Source organism: Thermobia domestica, chromosome 3 (genome assembly GCF_964235325.1).
Source record: "Thermobia domestica chromosome 3, izTheDome1.hap1.1, whole genome shotgun sequence".
NCBI classification, from domain to species: domain Eukaryota; kingdom Metazoa; phylum Arthropoda; class Insecta; order Zygentoma; family Lepismatidae; genus Thermobia; species Thermobia domestica.
The window spans coordinates 83,575,605-83,594,701 of record NC_137456.1 but is presented as its reverse complement, the minus strand read 5'-3'; the positions used below and the strand labels follow the sequence as shown (position 1 = coordinate 83,594,701).

The window sequence follows — 19,097 nt, the reverse complement described above, 5'->3', positions numbered from 1 at the left end:
ATAAATGTATTTTTGAAAAGTAATTGTTCAATTTACATTACAGGAAAGTATTAGACATATCACTTGGGGCTATATCTTCATGTCGGGCGGAAATGGATACATGCTAATAAATGGGTGTTTTATTCTTTCGCCATTATTTAAATCTGGTTCGACAAAGACAGGAATTGGAGTTTTGTTCTTTCTCTTAGTTGCATGTGGTAAGAACCTTGCATATTATTTGTGCTTATTCACTGCGTTTGTTACACAAGCTAGCTCTGTTAAGAAAAGTTTTGTCTGTTCATGATCAGAAAAGAATGGTTAAAGTTACATAACCCAACAAGCTCATCAAAGTTAACTTGTATAGATATTTCGCTACATACTATGCTTCAAGAAAGATCTACTATAATCGCGAACACAAGGATTGTCACTGATAAGATGGCATCTTGAACAGATGAAAGGATATGTTAGACTATTGTTTAACACACAATAAAAAATAATATTGGTGGAGGAAGGCAATTGCATACAACAGAACTGTATATTCCAGAGCCTAACCGAACAGCAATATACATCTTATAAACCTATTAAACACAGAAATCTTCTCATACAGATGGACTTTCGACTGAGTTAATTATAGCTGGAAAGGAAAGATTATGGAGCAAGAAGAAATTATTGCCAAAGTGGAAAAATCAATTATTGTTACAATGTATAAGAAAGACAATATCGGATTTTAATAATCACCTAGGCATCTTCTGTGGGCATCCTATAAAACGCTCTCAAACCTTCTATTTGAAGGATTGGCTCCATACACATGTGAAATAGCTCGAGATTATCAGTATAGATTTAGGCGAAGTCGGTCTTCTGTCGATCAGGTATTTACCATTCGAGAAATGTTCAGAAAGAAATAGGAACACAGCGGTACACAAATTATTTATTGATTTTGGAAAACCTGTAGCAGGGAAACATTGCTCGTCACTCTTACGTAATTTTGAATGCCGAAAAAGTAAGTTCCCAGAGTAAAATTCGATTAAGAAATTTCATGTCCACGAGCTCACACTTGGAGAATAAACTGAAACAAGGAAATGTTTTGTCGCTATTACTATTCAACTTTGTTCTCGAGTAATCTATAAAAAAATAAAACCAGCAGTTAGGGAAATCAGTGCTAAATGAAATTCACGTGATTATGTAGTATCCAAAAGGTTCTATATTATCCTTAATAATTTATATTGCAAATACAAAATATTAACGATAAATCATACGACTTGTCCACATTGTGTAAAAAGGCATAGTGAGGAACAGGAAGGGTTATTCCACAAAGCGTCTGTTATAACTGGATTTGTAAATATGATGCACATGGTATAATGAAAAAATGAAATGAAATCTTTGTTTTACGTCCCACGGTTATGCCGGTTAGGCTAACGAGACGGTGATGATGAGTAATAAATGAAATGCGGGAATGAATAAAATGGGAGGAAACGGGAGAACCCTGAGAAAACCCTCGCACACGGTGTTTGTCCACCACAAAGTTCACTTGGCGGGGGCAGGGATCGAACCCAGGACCTCAAGCACCAGAGGTGAACGCTCTACCACTGAGCCATCGCGGCCCCATATGATATAATTGTTAGCGATGATAGCGCATTTTTTACTGACGAGGTAATCATTCTCTTTGATAGCTAATGTAAATATAACCCATATCACTGCTGAGGTACTTGCCTTGCCGATCCAGAAAGCAATTCTTCCACCATAAGGACAGGTTTCCAGCTTATTAAACAATTAATCAACTAGTTAAATAAATATACTTTTAAAATTAAAACGTTTCTTATCAGAAAAGTTTCTCGCCTTCATATGTACTGTGGTATATTTTCTTTCAGTTATCTCAGAAACACATTACAATCTCACTGCGAGATAAAACCTTGTCCATCCCTTGAACTATCTAGGTACATGAAAAATTTAGTCAAACGTCAGGTATCTAATCTAATTTTCTTGGAATAACAAATTAATTTCGTAAAGAGTCATTTTTTATTTTTTCGACAATAATGTTAATTCAGTGACTTTACTTCAGAAATGTATGCAATTACATCTTAAAATTCATTAACAAAACCGTCATAAATACATATACTCGAGAACTTCTTCAACTCGTTTTTTGTTCCATGACCCATAACAAATTCTAAGTGAATCAGTATATGTTTTATAATATTTTCACCAATTGCTTTAAAATCTAAGTACTTAGGTATTTTCTTTCCACAGAAAGTCAATGTGAATAGAACATTATCTATATATCTTACAAGAAATAGTTTGAGAAATTGTTGTTTTCTCGTTGCCGTGGTTGGTTATCAGTTCATCATCAAAGTATATTAAACTTCCGGAGAACCAAAATTGACTCAAATGTTACTCATTTGTTTCAATTAAGCACCTGATTACATTGTAATACCTACCAGCAACTTTACGGTTTGAATTTATCTTATAGGTGTTAACATAGTGGTGAAATTTAATTTACGTTTCTAAGAAGAGTATTTTGAAACGAGTTCTTAGAATAGAAATTAAATTTAACAAAACCTTGTTAATTTCACAAACGTTCCTTCATGTTTGACTTGTAAAAGATAAATTGAAAAATACATTTCTCATTTAAAGAAAACATATCAACGAATCCTACGGATGCATCTATATTTCACTATAAGTAACGTTTTCACGTAATATGTATGATCTTTCTTAACAAGAAATTCATATCTCATATGTTCTTTCCCTACCACTTCAATTAATATTAGCCTTTCCCTTGTATTAGAGAAACATTTTTTATCTTTTATATCCTGTCTCGTTTTGTCTGTAGCTTTCTTATTTTATTTTACTTTCTTCTCTATTTTATTTTAGAATAACGGTATCATATTAAAATATTATGTTAATAAGGTTATTGTAGGATTGTAATCCTGTATGCTGCTACCTACCGTTTCCCTTGAGTGCTGGCTCCCTAAGAAAACAGATGACAACAATTATGGTCCAGGCTCATATTCTGTTTGGGCGCAGATGATAATATAGAAATATGACCAGTGGTTTGACATGAGCCACGTTGGTGCTTTTGAGAGTCAGGTTGTATTATACTTACTTTTGCGTACGCACACGCATACATATACTCAACTGACAAGCCGTCTGCTCGCAGGAATTCACACACACATGAATGAAGACGATGATATTTACTTAAGTAAATTCCTATTTATTGAGTATAGATATATGTGGGTACGGAGCGGAATAATATATATATATATATATATATATATATATATATATATATAACAACACACAAAATTCTCACTTTATAGAGCTAAATGCTCAAACAGAAGGAATTGCACTGAGGCAATCGAATAAGCGAAATGAAGAATAAATTCTTAACACTGCATGGTAAATGTAGATATGCACATACTATTCACGAACACTAGAAACATAGCCCTTGCTTGAATATCACTTGCACTATAAATTAACTCTTCGTACTGAATCAAGACTTTCACTATTTAATAATGACAAAGGGAAAGGGGAAATGCTGGAAAAACGCTGGTCAACGAAGTATCTTGACTCCGAAAGGACGCTACACATCCAGAAGATGTTTGTTTGTCCTTTTGCTTCACATTCTATATATTAATGTGGGGACGCAATGTTCTTCATACTATCACTTCAGACGAGGTCTTCCACTGGTTCTCTCTGCGACGAACTTTTGCTAACTCCTCGCTTCTACGCTTCTTATTGCTAACTCCCTGCTTCTACTCGCGCTCGGGAACAACCCATCCGCTTACTTAGGGTTGACAATGCATTATTTAAAATAATAAAGAAATGGTAAGGTTTTCTGCATTCATCTACAATGTCAATAGGTCGATGTTATAATAGAGAACACTGGCAACTTTTGATTTGATCCCGTGGGAAAGAAGCTTGGAAATAATAGTTGAAAAAAGTGTGGCAGTCTACACTAATAAATTCTTCCCATGGTTATAGATTTTTATGCACTACTGTTATAAGTAAAACGGTTCAGTGGAAAGAAGCGAACGATGGTAATTGTGTGTATGAGTCGTTCCACCTACGACTCCTGCAAGATATGGACACTTGTTCTCATGGCAGGAAGGATGACGTAATATGAATGCGTGAGAACATGGCAAACACAATATCATTCACACACACAATATCAACTTCGTATCCAAAAATATTCCCAATCTTAATAAATGTTGTTAAGAAAAATATATATGCGGAACAGTCATGGTGACGAAGACTATAAGTTGGAAACTATTTTAAGGAAAGAAAAAAATAAGTTTTCTGCGACGAAACGCTCTGTCTAAACGATAAGAGTTGCATTGAAAAACAACAATTTCTTTGTTCTATCGTGAGAAACGATAACGACTGAAGAACACCTGCATACAACAGAAAGAATTGAAGTTCTCATCTGTTCGTTTCTATGAGTAAAATAATAATTTCGTTGCATGAATAAAAGTTAGAAAGAAATATGCTGGTCGTCCAAAAACATAGTTTTGTGGCCGGGCAGACGGTCACAATACCTTTTGCAAATAAATGAAATAAATAAATAAACATTTGCACTAAATCCGTTTATTCTTATGCAAGTACAATTTGCTCCTATAATTAAACAAATTTACTTACTGATTTATAATTTCCGAAAACTCGTTCTATAAAGTTTTAACAAAAGCCTCAAAATTCTTGAAAAGCAAGTTATCAACAATATCCTTTGTTACAGGTGAACTTCGATTGTCTTGTCATCATCAATAGTATTGTTATGTTTATTTTCTCTATATCACCAATAAACAACTATCATACCTAACTGTCTCCTTATTTTAAAGAAAGTGTTTGTTATATTTCTTCTGGATCGTGTCTGATAAGAACTCTTCTTTAGCATTCTTCTTACCACTAAAACTGGTCCATTTTACTTTTGCATAACTTTACTTTTAGCATTCTCCTTACCACTAACTCAAATAATGGACTGGTAGAATGAACAAGCTTTCTTCCTGAATCCTCTTTACATCAGTACATTCACGACTCCATAACTATGCATATGGTATTATTTTAGGTCTTCATAATGAATATGATTTCAAATTCATCAACCTTAAAGAAGTAAATTTCGATTTCGATTAGATATTTATCAAACATCCCCAAATGCTGTATAAATAATTATGAATAATTTGCAACCTAATTCTTTCTTTTCTATTCGAGATAGCTCCATGTACTAATTTCACATTTATTGTTTTTCGTCGTGTAACGAAAGCATACAAATTGACGTCCATCCTCAAACCACTAATTATTTTTCAATATCTTAATACTAGATGGGACTCAGTGAATTTTAAGAATGAGACTTTCATAATTACGTTATTTGGAATACCATTTACTGCCGAGTAGTTAATTCATAATTTGAACCCATTGAGGCGAGGTTGGCTTACAACTCCTAGAACATAGTTAATTTTTAATTTTCTAAATTTCTAAAGTTAATGATTGGCAAATGCACCACTTCTTGAAATTTAGAAGAGTAAACAATATTGCTGTGTCACATAAAATATAATGGAATCCTGTATTCAATTATATATATATCCGCATAATGTAATATATAACCTTATAATGTAATAAATAACTTAAGTAAAACACTTCTAAATTGTAAGTTCTTGATTATGTGGTATTTATAACAAGAAACACGATAAAGCACTCAAATTGAGAGTGCAATATACTTGGGATCTAGAGAGCATTTAATAATTTTTTGACTTTTCTCAAATTTAATAGTTGGTTATCAGAACCTTTATAAATTTTAAGAGTAAACCATCAGTGTAGACCCACTGTATGGAATGGAGAAATCCCCTCAACTTGCCCATATGAACACATAAGTTCATAGTCTCATCAACGAAGATAAAATAGGTTAATAGTTACATAAATTTACATAGATGGCTAATTGTTACCAAGAACAGGGAACAAGATGGGCCACCTTAAGTTACTGAGCCGCATACCTCGGTCAGATACCCCATTCCAAATTTTTAAATTGGGCAATCTCCAAAATATAATTGGGTAGTTCCGTGTATACCTTAATATATCATGAGGATAAGCCAAGATACCCTTACTTAAATCAGATCGCTTAACGTTCAACAGCGAATCAGAAAGTGATAGTAACATACATCCACTTCTATTGTCAAAATATGTGAGGATGCAGCCGTGTAAGACAATATCCTGCGACAATGGTTACTGATTCTAGTATTACTAAGTTAAAAAATAACGCTGTTTCTGGTTTTATTGTTAATGGTGTTAAGAAAAATATTATAATGCTATTAAAGATTTCTAGTTCGTCAGAGTACTTAATATAGTACCATGGTAACTTCTCAAATTATCATGGTTTTTCGTATGTGTAAAACTTCTTGGGTGAAAATAAAAATTACTTTATTAATCCATTTGTAGCAGGTAATACTTATGTTATCTAAGAATAAATGTTAGAGCTATAGTCGCCAACAGATTCCGTGTCAAGGCTTTGTTAACCGAAATATGTAGATTTTTCGCAATGTTATTAACACCCATAGCCGTCGTAACAGCCCTAGATATTATTTTTGTACTAATCTCTATTATATTTATAAGGAAGTGCGGAAGTGTGCGAAGAAAGGAAATATGAATCCATGCACTAATCTACCTAATGTGCTTATTATATCTAAGGCAGTGACCACAGATTATCTATTATCAACAAAAGCACTACACATAGAATATTCACTAAACTTAATCTGCTTATTATGTATAAGGCAATGAACACAGATGAACTATTATCAAAAAAAGCATTACATAGACGATTCACTATAGAAGATAGAAGATTCACTAAACGCTATTGGCCCTACGGAGAAGTCACATATGCTGGATATTACAGATGAAAAGAATTCTCCTTCCTGTCTTCCATTTCATTTTGCTTATCCGAATTGTATCGATGCCGACCAAAACTTACGCCCGTGTACATTGGGCGTTATTTCCTGACTTCTGTCTCACTAAAGTAGTATCGCAAACCCCACGAAGAGGTAGTCCATCGGAAATCATTACAATTATAAAAATCAGAACTTATTTTACCCTGCGACTAATGATTTTCTAGACCCTTGTGCAGAACTTTTACGGCCAAATTAAAATTTCGACAGTCACACCGTCCTAAAAGGAATGCAGACATCGACTGCGATAACACCAAGGTGAACGGAAATAATGGGAGTAGAGGAAAGATGTCTTTCCGCAGACTTACCATCTTTTTGTGATATAAAAATTGTCAAAATGGGAGTGAGTGAAGAAATGAACTTCGTTTTAGGAAAAACCTGTAGTGTTCAGATAAAACAATAGTGTAAAGCATTACAAAGTGTTTTCCATTTAGCGTAAATTTGTGTATTTTGTGCAAAAACATTGATTGCAGTAGAGTGAAAACATATTTTAGCAATATTTTAGAAAATTTTTGTCTCACATCTGTTATTACGTAGTTTGTGTTACAAGCGTAAGTCTGGCATTGCATGTCAATGGTATATACTATTTTGTTACGTTATTGAAAAGATTTTGTACATTCTGTATGCATTCAAGAACTGAACCTTTCGACAGCACGTTGAAAAATATTTTATTTTGTTGTAATGTCAAAAAGAATTATGTCAGGGACGGTTTCGGTTGATCAATATTTCATGAAACAATCTTAAAAGTACGCGAAAAATTTCAAACCATATTTTGGAAATCGTATTACTGTAATTCAGCATTTTCTAGTAGTATATAACATTCTATAATATTCTATGTGACATATTTTTCGTTAGAATGTACAGCGCGCAGCAACGTGCTGTTTTCATAATCATGCTAAGAACTCAATGCATGTACAATTATAACTATATTTGGTTTCTATTATGTGGTTATGTGTTTCTGATTTCAACTGAGATCTCTCATCACTCGGTAAGTTATTCAAACTTTCTGAGTCGAAGCATTTGTGGCACTGAAGCAATAATTAACCACATAATATCCCATACTAGAGAATATAGAATGGATATTTCTTTTATGGACGACTCTGAACACAAGCACATAGAAAAGGTGCTGGTAATAATAGTTCTTCTATTTTTTAAAAATCTGATTGATGTTCTTCGTAACAATTTTTGAAAGGGTAACGATAGTTTCGCGTAATCCTTGCAATATCTAAGAACATATTTCGTTAAACGAAGGAAGGACTTAAATTCTTTAGGTGATTTTGGCGGTTTAGAAACCTTGATAGTTTTCATGATCTTGCCAAAATATGATCTAATGTTTCCATTGTTCGTCAGTGAACACAAATACATCATCTATATAATAGCTTTTTTCTGATTATGATACGTTAGGTAATGTCCTCAGATACTGGTAAAAGTTGAGTGCATCGGTGGGAAAGAAATGATGTGAGAACTGCATGTTTATTCCATAATTTGAGAGTATAGCTTCACAATATATGCATTACCGTCACTGCTTAATTTTTTAGAAATGACTTCCGAACGATATACGCAATTTGAATTTTCGTGTACTTCAGTGCATGGAATCAACGGAATTTTGAAGAACGTTTATTATTTTTATATAACTAAAAAAACTAACTCTATGGCCTATGGAACCCGGAGGTTCAGTGCCGCGTTCACAAAAGCTCTCCACTGACTTCTATCCTTAACTAATTGGATCCAGTTTCTACTTTGTATTCCTCTCTCTGCGAGATCCATCTTAATATTATCCTCCCATCTGCGCGTAGGTCTTCCTAATGGTCGTTTTCCTATGGGTCTACCAGTCAAGACTTTGAAAGCGTTTCTACTTTCTTCCATTCTAGCTACATGACCTGCCCACCTAAGCCTCCTAGACTTGACGACCCTAACAATGTTGGTTAAACCGTATAAACTATGTAGTTCCTCGTTATGAAGCTTCCGCCATTCCCCATTCTCGTTCCTCTTGTGTCCGAATATTCTTCTCAGGATCCTGTTCTCAAATAATTTCAGTCTATGTTCTTCCTCAGAGTAAGCGACCATGTTTCGAAACCATACAGAACAACAGGCATAATTATCGTTTTATATATTTTAAGCTTCAAATTCCTCGACAGAATTCGCGACGACAAGAGATTTTGAACCGAATAGTAACACGAATTCCCTGCTTTTAGTCGACATTTCATTTCTTCGTGAATATGATTTTCTTCTCTTAATATTGATCCTAAATATTTGAAAGTATCCACTTTATCAAAAGTATTATTTAATATTTTAACGCATCCACAATTTGCCGTATTACGGTCCCGACGCACTTCCATGTATTTAGTTTTCTCTGCATTTACTTCTAAACCCATGTCCCTGCAAGCGTTTAATAAGATCTCTGCATTTATTTCTACTGTTCTCCTATCATCCCCTATTAAATTTACATCATCAGCGTATGCCATAACCTGGTGAATGCCGTTCAACTCTAGGCCCTGGTTGCTATCTTTGATTTTCCTTATGGCGTATTCCAGCACAAAGTTAAATAATAATGGCGACAACGCATCTCCTTGTTTCAGGCCATTTTCGACGTGGAAGCTCGTGGACAAAAATTTTCCTACCCGGACTTTACTTTGGGATTCACTTAAACATATCTTAATTAATCTAATTAGCTTTCTCTGTATTCCAAGCTCTGTAAGAACGTTGTATAATGTTTCTCTCCTAACCGAGTCGTAAGCCTTTCAAAACTCAATAAATAGTTGATGTACCGGGGTATTGTATTCCCACTTCTTTTCGAGTATTTGGCGAATGGTAAATATTTGGTCGATAGTTGATCGATTTCGTCTATATCCGCACTGATAATCTCCAATAATTTCATCTGCGTATGGGGTCAATCTTGCTAACAGAATATTTGAAAGGATTTTATAGGATGTTGACAGAAGAGAAATGACTCGATAATTATTACAGTCAGTTTTGTCGCCTTTCTTGTGAATTGGAACAATGATTGATTCTTTCCACTCTTGTGGCAATTCTTCCTTGTTCCAGATAAGGAGAATGAGTTTGTGTATCTTGTTCCACAATGTTTCGCCTCCAGCTAAAATTAACTCAGCCGGAATTTCATCTACACCCGGAGATTTGTGTTTCTTTAATTTCTTTATAGCGGCTTCCACTTCTATTCGATTGGGTTCTGGAATATACGGTTCTGCGGTGTGTATCTCCTTTTCTCCACGCACATTAGTTTTTGGCTGCGTGTTCAGCAAATCGTCAAAGAAATCTTTCCATCTATTTAAGAGGCTATCCGTATCAGTGAGAACTGTCCCGTCAGATTTCTTTAATATATAAGCACGAGGTTGATAGCCTTTCTTAAATTCGCTGATCCCCTTATACATGTCCCGAATATTTTTATTTTTACTATTATCTTCAAGTTCCTTAATTTTAGCTTTCAAAAATCCCGTTTCTTTGTTCTAAAAGTTTTGGAAGTTTCCCGCCTGATATCTGCGAAATTTTGTGTAGTTATTTCATTCGGATTTTGTAGCCACCGTAATTTTGCTTGTTTTCTCTTCTCTGCTAGTTTAATGCATTCTTGTTCGAACCATGGTTTTTTTCCTACGTATTTCCGCGTGTCCCAATTTTTCTATTGCTGAACTTTTAATGCTATCTCTCTTTCAATCCAAGTATCCTCAACACTAGTGCACTCCGAGTCTTCTAAAACCGAGAATCTATTCGAAACTTCAATCTGGTATTCCTCTCTTACCTGGCTCTCTTCTAATTTCTTTAAATTAAATCTCTCCGTTTTCGGACATTGAGTATTACCTTTATTCAACGATAATCTCTCCCGTATTATCACTGCTACCAGGTAGTGATCAGTGTCACAATCAGCCCCTCTAAACGACCGGACGTCAATTATGCTAGATTGCCTTCTTCTATCTACTAAAACGTGATCAATTTGATTATGTGTTTTTCCGTCTGGTGATGTCCAAGTGTATTTATGAACGTCGCGATGTGGGAATTTTGTACTCTTCACGATTAGGTTTTTGGATGTTTTCAAAGTTCACGAGTCTAACACCGTTGTCATTACTTTCCTTATGCAAACTTTCGTTCCCTATAATCGGTTTGAAAATATCCTCTCGTCCTACCTTCGCATTGAAATCCCCTAATAGAATCTTCATATGGTGTCGCGGGAGTTGGTCAAATATCCGTTCCACTTCTTCGTAAAAACTATCTTTTATATCGTCACCCTTATCTTCAGTTGGAGCATGTACATTTAAAACAATAATATCACACCACCGTCCTTTAAGAGTAATAAAAGAAAGTCTGTCAGTAACAAATTCAACCCGTTTAATTGCTGGTAATATTCGTTTGTGAACGAAAAACCCTGTTCCTAACTGGTGATTTTTATTTCCTTCCCCGTAAAAGAACGTAAAGTTTCCGGAATTCTCAGATCCCTTTCCTTCCCACCTAACTTCCTGAACTCCTACTAAGTTCATCCTGTATTTCTCTAACTCACTCGTTACAGATTTTAACGCGCCTGCCCTATAAAGACTTCTAATATTCCATGTTCCAAATCTCATGTCCATTTTCTTTTGCTGATGTCGTGCCAAGTTATCAGTCCTTGTCCGAGGCTTTTGTGAATGTTTCTGAACAAGTATCTTTTTTTTACAGGATGAGGGTGTTAGCCTTACCCAAACCCCCAAGCTGGAGGACCACTCCTAGTCGTCTGTCCGCGACTGCTTATTCAGTATATTCGCAGCTAACCTCTATATCTAGAGGCCTTCTCCTCGATCCGCAACCTGAGGACGCGCCATGCCGTGGTGACAGGAACCCATTATTATTTTTATATGCCAAGGAAAAATATTTCTTTATTGCTGGACTGATTTTCTTACATATTATGTGTAAATCACACAAATGCTTCTAGGTTTATACTTTTAATGACATTTTCTTTCTTACCTATAATGCAGACCCTACCTATGCATGAGATACAACCGGAGGTGGATCTTATAATTTAAAAATGAAGTAGAACCAGATTCTTCATATAATAATAATAAATAATTTATCTTTAATACTATGAGTTAACTTGAGGAACCTTTTATATTCCTCAGTACTTGCCTTAGAGGTAATGGTCTAGGGATGAATAAGACCATCTTTATCCAAAACAAGATGCAATGAGTACTCTGAACCATCCAAAAAGGTGTGTATAGGATCTGAATATATATACCAATAAAAGTTCTTTGGTCATCTTTCCCTTTACTGTTTTAAAATGAGTAAAGACGCAAAACAAGGAAATTTCTCACGTAATTGATCTTCTTTTAAGATATTTTAACATGCTATGAATGAGTATAGGAGTTTATTGTTTTTTATATGATACCAGTGCATTAACGCACTTTCTGAAATATTGAGAGGGGAACGTCCGGCCTTAGTCTTAAATTTTTGGAAATCTCCAAATTTTTAACATTGTTATGGCAGTATAGAAGTATAGTAATAACCTCTATAAAGTTGGGTGGTCCATTTTGCTTCTTTTTATGGGTAATAAAATCCAAGACCATTTAGCAATTTAACAGACGCGTATAGAACCAGAGTTTGCTGTTCAATAATATTTTTATATGATTAGTATACTTGTTACTACAATGGAAGGTCCCTAGATGTTCAAGCAATGAAGATACTCTGAGTTCGATGCGTTAACGTAGCTTTTAAGAATTAATAGTTTGATTTCCTGTGAGAGCAGCCCTCATATTATCCTATAAGTTCATGTAACGTATCTCTCTCTGTGTTTGAACATAAATATACCAACTAGTTGTTTTTAAAAAGAACGTCAAGTTTAGGACTACTTGAGTTTAATAATTCACGATTTGTCTCATATCTACATTTTATGTTCTCCATGTAGGCCTATGCTACTTTCGTATAGCCGACTTTGTAATGAAGAGTACAATATCCGAATGACGTGAGTTCTTTTATTGGATCTAATTTCGTCATTTTGTTCAGAGCAGTCAGTTAACAGTAATAAAGGGCAAAGATATATTTCTGAAGTTCAGCATTAAAACAAAAAGAGTCTTCAATGAATGTGAAGTTTGGTGATTAGTTCTTCTGTAGATATATTCTAAAAATATCTTTCCATACAAATTACCGATGAACAATATATTTGAATTACATAATGAAGACAATCTTACAATAAAATTTGTGTATATATCAATAAATTTAAAATTGTATGTTGTTATATTATGAATCACTTTCCAATGTCTTAACTTTGAATATCGTAATATACTATTGAATCAAAGTTTTGGTTCAGATTTTGTTAATTATATGGTGTCATCGGAAGAAAAAATATCTTTATTAATGGAATGCTATAAGAACCAAAGAGGTAAATATTTTTAAAATTATTCTGAGTAAATGAAGTGAGTTCATATAAAAAAAATGTGTTTGGGTGATGTGAGAATCGTATATATATTGTATCTAGAAGAAACCAGATCATAAATATGTATTATTTGAATGTTTCATGAATTCCCGAATGCTTTTGATCAACCACATTTCTTATTGTATATACTATATTTTTGTTATTTATGAGGAAAATTACGTTTTTATACTGTTATATGGAAGATTTATTAGAATTTTGAAATATTTATAAGCGTTGTTTGATTGGTTCTCAATGATTTCATTTATTAGCTTATTACTTCCTAATTACACGATCAGCGACAAAGTATTAAGTTTAAGATTTTCCAAATTATACAACAGTGACAGTTATTGAGTTCTAACACAAATTGTTCATTGCCTTAACACATAGCTTCGTGTTTCAAAATACAACTGAACACAATTCATGTGTGTTAATTTCAGCCATACCACAAGAACTAATAGGAACATATCGAAATCTAACGGTTATGGACGTACGGGTGGATCAAATTGTTTCAGTGAAAGAAACAATATCATTCCTTTATTGATAGTATGAAGAAGATATTAAAGTTCAAAATCAAATTCTAACGTTGTCCTCGGAGATTTCACTATTAGCCAGGCTCGATTGGTACTACATAAATATTTTTAAAACCCTTCAAAAATAGTATTTTATTTTGACACATATTTCATTGTATTTAAAGAACACCTGTTTGAACTTACAATAGATCCATAAATATTGCTTGGCTTACGTCAAATGAGGTTTATGATTTTGAAAAAATGTACATCTAGGAATTTGATTCTGGAAGACCTACACAGTAATTCTTGAAAATCTAAAAAATCAATCACGGGTAATGGGAAGTAGATTAGTAAAATTAGAGGATTTATATTAAAAGTCAAGTTAACGCTAAAAGTTAAACTTCAATAGCCATGAACAAAATGTTCTAAATAGATTCCATGATATGACATTAATTGATACGCCACATGCAATTTTCTGAAGAAGAAACCGTATTATTTTTAGGAAGCAAGAAGAGAAATGTCGTTTTCAATTGTAGGTAACATAGATTAATACAAAAGAAACAGCCACTTATGGATATATGAAAGTGAAAACAGATAATATACAATCGGATGAACTTATTTTCAGCTGGTTTTCGAAAATTGGTAAGACGAAACGGTTAATGCGCAGAGTAGTAGATTTTTTTAGAATTTTTTGACAACGCCTTCATGTGCCACATCGAGGTATTTCGGAAAGACATGCAACACGCACTTCACCGTAACATATTTCACGTTTGGGATAAATGACGTAAAATTAATATATTCTCGTTTTCTATTTTAGATTCAACCTTACGGAAGCTTTAAGTATACGCTGTTTACCTTCCCAAAATTCACTTATGTGCTGTTCTTCGATTAAATTATCCACAATGTTGCATTTTTATATGTGTGTATAAAAATGGACTTTCTAGCTTAAGAGCTCAGTATATTACTTTGTTATAATGCAGTTCACTATTATGATTTTCGATCATATATTCTTTGCCAAATATAACCCAGAACTCACCATGAAGAGGTGACTGCACTTTGAGTTCCGCCCACACTTAATTCCGCCCACCCACCAGTTTAAATTTCTACCATGGCCTTCTTCTGTCCTCTCTTACTTGTTTTACTTTTCTAGATGTCATAGTCTTTTCTATCCAAATGTTGACATTTCCTTGCGAGAAAATAAGGCACAACGTATGAATCCATCGTGTCTTGCGGCCCACAGACGGATTGAGAAGCTTGTGTATCAACGTCACCATTCGGGCTTGTGTATGGCACAGAAATGCAGTTACCTGGTATTTCTTTTCCGAGTATTGCAGGTGACTTAATATTTTCTTCAATCTCGTCGTTGAAGAGTATCTTTGTGAGTGGAAGTTCTGATAGGCACAAGGTCATCCACTTCACCATGTTGCAGTGATTGCTCCCCTGAAAGTTTATGTTAGGAACTGTGAATTCAAGGATTACTTTTTCTTTTTTTATGTGGAGGACATTTTTTAATTCTCCTTCAGCCAAGTTTACGAATTTTTGAACAAGCATTTGTGATCATCCTAACAAGCAAGTTTTTCGGGCACGTGAAGAAACCATTCGTCTGCAATACAGAGAATGCTATGTGCTTAGGTTCCGTAGGTAGAAATTGGGCTAATTGTTCGAAATTGTTTAAGGTCGCAGTCCTTCGTAGAACGGTGGATTTTGTTTGGCGGGAAAGCAGACTCAGTTGTACACCTTAACGATGTATTGTACAAGACACATCTTTGCCTTGCTAGGGCTTGCTCTGCTAATGTGCAAACGAAGAATAAGACATGCCGTGGTAAGCCAACACGACCTCTGGACCGGGTTTCTTGTTCGCCAAGTTTGAAGAACAGTATTCTCAGTGAATTGTTTCTACAGTGTTAGTAAATTTTCTTGTTCGCACTGAGGTCTTCAACTTGTGAAAATCCATCCAATCAGTCAAGATGTATTGCTTGCTATTTTACCAATGTCGCTTTCTCGCACTTTTCGAGCTTTCTTCCGGTGGATCTCGAAAGCATTCTTGCCCCCGATGTTACTTCGTCGAGATATCTTGTTCAGTGACGAAGCGGTAGTTCAATTGCGTGAAGAAGACGAACGATCCATTGAAGTTTAGGATTTAGTTCTTTTAAACAAGGCAAAGCCTCTTGAAATCATCCCGTATTGATTGTTGTACCGTCATAGCCAGCTGCTACCAACGTTGATGCATCAGTTTCGTTTCATCAGTAAATTCGTACACCGACGCGGCGATGTCCTTTCCAATACCAGGCTTCGGCATGATGTTGCTCGAATATGTGAACCTGGTTTTTCTACTATTGTTAAGTGTTCTTCGGTTTTCTGTCTATATCAAAGTTTCCGCTTTTTCACTTACGCTAGGGTCCGGTCTTTTCTGCCATCGAAGAAGACTCCTCTAACAGATTTTACGGCTATATTGTCATTTTCTTGAACAGCTGCACTAAATTTTCTATTTTCGTTTTTCTTTTTCATTTAAGTGCGAACTAAAATATATTACAACAACAGAAAAATGACCAAAATTTAACATTCAATATTTATCACAAATTTACTATTCAGATTTGATGTTTGCATTGACACAACCTTTGTTGTGGAAACATGTACGTTTGCAGGTGCGTTTAAAAACTAAAATCAATATACCCAAAATCACAATAAACTACAAGCTTTTTTTTGCTTTGAGCCTTAAAATTTGGTCAATTTAAGCGAAGAACTACGCATAAGTGGCCTTTGGGAAAGTGAATTGATTATAGTTAAAGCTGTCCCCAATGTTGACACTAAGGAAAGAAGAATATATGTATTTCAAGCAACCAAAACGTGAAATAAAGTACTGTGCAGTGAGTGTTGCGTTACTTTTCCATAATACCTCGATGCGGCACATGAAGACTTTGACTAAATATTCTTAAAAAAAAAAAAAAAACTCTGGTACATCATGCCAAACCGATTTTTAGAAAAAAGTTAAAAATCGTTCCACCGTAATGTACACTAGTGATATTTCGTTACGTTTTCCTCGTCTGCTTCTTCTTTCATCATCACATATAAATAAGACAAAGAAGAACATATGAAATGAAATCTTTGAGTTTTTCGTCCCACGTATATGCCGGTTAGGCTAAAGGAGACGGTAATGATGAGTAATGAATGAAATTGTGTAATGAAGAAAGTGGGAGGAAACGGGACAACTCCGAGGAAACCCACGCACACGGAAAGAAGAATATGTCAATAATTATCAAATAAGACCAGATTGCAAACCGTGGTGTCATATCCTCCACATTTGGCAGGAAACTGTGACGAATGCAAAGACAAACCGTCTTTTCTTCTTCCGTTGCCAAGTGCAGACCAACCGTGAAACAAATTCAGTACGAAAATATAAATTTGATATTTCTGTTTAATGCCTTAGGATCATGCTGTTGGAATATGGGAGACGACTGATTAAGACTATTTATAATGGAAGGATTGTGCAGTATGAATGTTGGAGGAAACGGAAGTGTACGAATGAAACTACACGATTTGGACTGCCACAAAATTACTTTTGCCGGAATGTAACAAGAAACCCCACGCACCAGATGTAAGCGTCCTACCATTGATCCACCGTACTATCTACATATTTAATAATCTTTAGTGCTGCTCAACTAAAACACTAAATTATGTTTAATATCTTTAAAATACATATTCATATTTCAGGATTTAAAACTAAATGACCTTAGTTTCCATTCCTTCAAATTAACGAAAACCGATTGAATGCACCTTCTTTATACGGTACAGCAGTCTGTGTAGACTATTTGGAAAGGAAAGAAAACATTAAAAATAGTTTGGTTGGATCCGTTTAATATTTCAGGAGTATTTCAAAAGTTTTTTTGAATTATTAACTATTTTAATATTACTTTTAAAAAAACAACACGTCATCTCTTTGTTAGTTCTTTTACAATGGTCGTTTGATTTCTTGTATGTGTTTCAATTATTCATACACTTCGTCAACATACATGATATATTTTTCAATTTCAAAAAAAAAAAATATTACAATTACCATGGACATTAACAATTTAATTTTTCTTTTACAGAATTTCTTTCCTGTACAACCAGAAGATGAATCACAGACACATAGAGTAGAGGGGGCAAGAGTACGCGGGGGGCAAGAATACGATTCCCTAAAAACAGGGGAATATATTCGCGTATGGCAATAATGCTTCATGTGGAGTTTGGTGTTAATGGCGTCTAGAATCTAAACACGTTTGAGTGTGCTGCAAAAAAATACAAGCTATATAGGTAAGTATGTTTTCCTAATGCTTTGATATAATATTGGGACATGAGTACTTAAGGAATAACTTAGACAATTTTTTAACGATTTCAAAGTACTGTAAAGCGTTAGTTTCCAACATATCCATTGTTTGACGGGATGGAGTAAATGGACTTTCTTCCAACGGTTAGCAGTGCAACATCATTGGAAAGTCCGTTGTGTAGTTAGAAGGTAAGGGTACGCAGATACCGGCGGGGCAAGAATACGCGTGCGTACTCTTGCCCCTTCTTTTCTATTTTAAAAAAATCAATTTGATTTTAGATCTAACAATCTAAAAAGAATGTAGATTTGGTTGTAATAGACAGTCACGGTAAACCTTACGGATACTGGTTTCCATATGTACTCTATAACGTTAAGAATTTTTATTCTAAATACGAGGGGCAAACTTTTATTCTAAATACCATTCGTTACATAACAATATCTAAGGTGCTGTTTGAGTTTTCGTAACAGACAAAAGTCTCAGGAAGTTAAATCTGCAAGTAGTTGAATAACAGCATGCTTACTTATTTTATTCAGGTTTCAGAAATGCTACATTTGGTCCTCTTTTATCTTAAATATCAATAGTCTTCATTAATATAATTCTATTATTCCAATGTTTGGTATGAGATCCTATAAACATATATGAAGCTTCTCTAACCTAACATTTGACAGTACCTAGCTTCGTGACCTACAGGGTAGGCCGAGAACTTTTCAAGTTACCCTCGTAGATGGCAAGAATTATTTACTACGTGAAACTGATGAAATGAGCTGGTTGGAAAATTTATTTTTGTAAATGGTCTAAATATTACCTGATTTTTTGTATCCTATGCATTGTCATCACTAAAAGAGGAATTAAGGATTTTCTTTCGTTTGTTTTGCAGAGAGAAACTGCAGCGCCTTTGGGCACAATAAAGCCAGTATTTACCGAAAAAATGGAGAACGAATTAGTGCAATATGTCACATTACGGGATCAATTTTTCTATGGCTGAACTTTAAAG

The 19,097-nt window shown here is 34.5% G+C and overlaps 1 protein-coding gene across 1 annotated transcript in view; it reads left to right on the top strand.

Annotated features, from left to right (window-relative positions):
• Positions 1-18,043, top strand: part of LOC145680558 (uncharacterized) — a 77,302-nt gene extending 59,259 nt beyond the window's left edge. The window contains exons 5-6 of the mRNA XM_081751190.1: positions 44-197; positions 17,885-18,043. Of these exons, the coding sequence (XP_081607316.1) occupies positions 44-197; positions 17,885-17,913 (183 nt within the window). The 3' untranslated portion in view covers positions 17,914-18,043. The remainder of the gene's footprint in view (positions 1-43; positions 198-17,884) is intronic.
• The last annotated feature ends 1,054 nt before the right edge of the window (positions 18,044-19,097 follow it).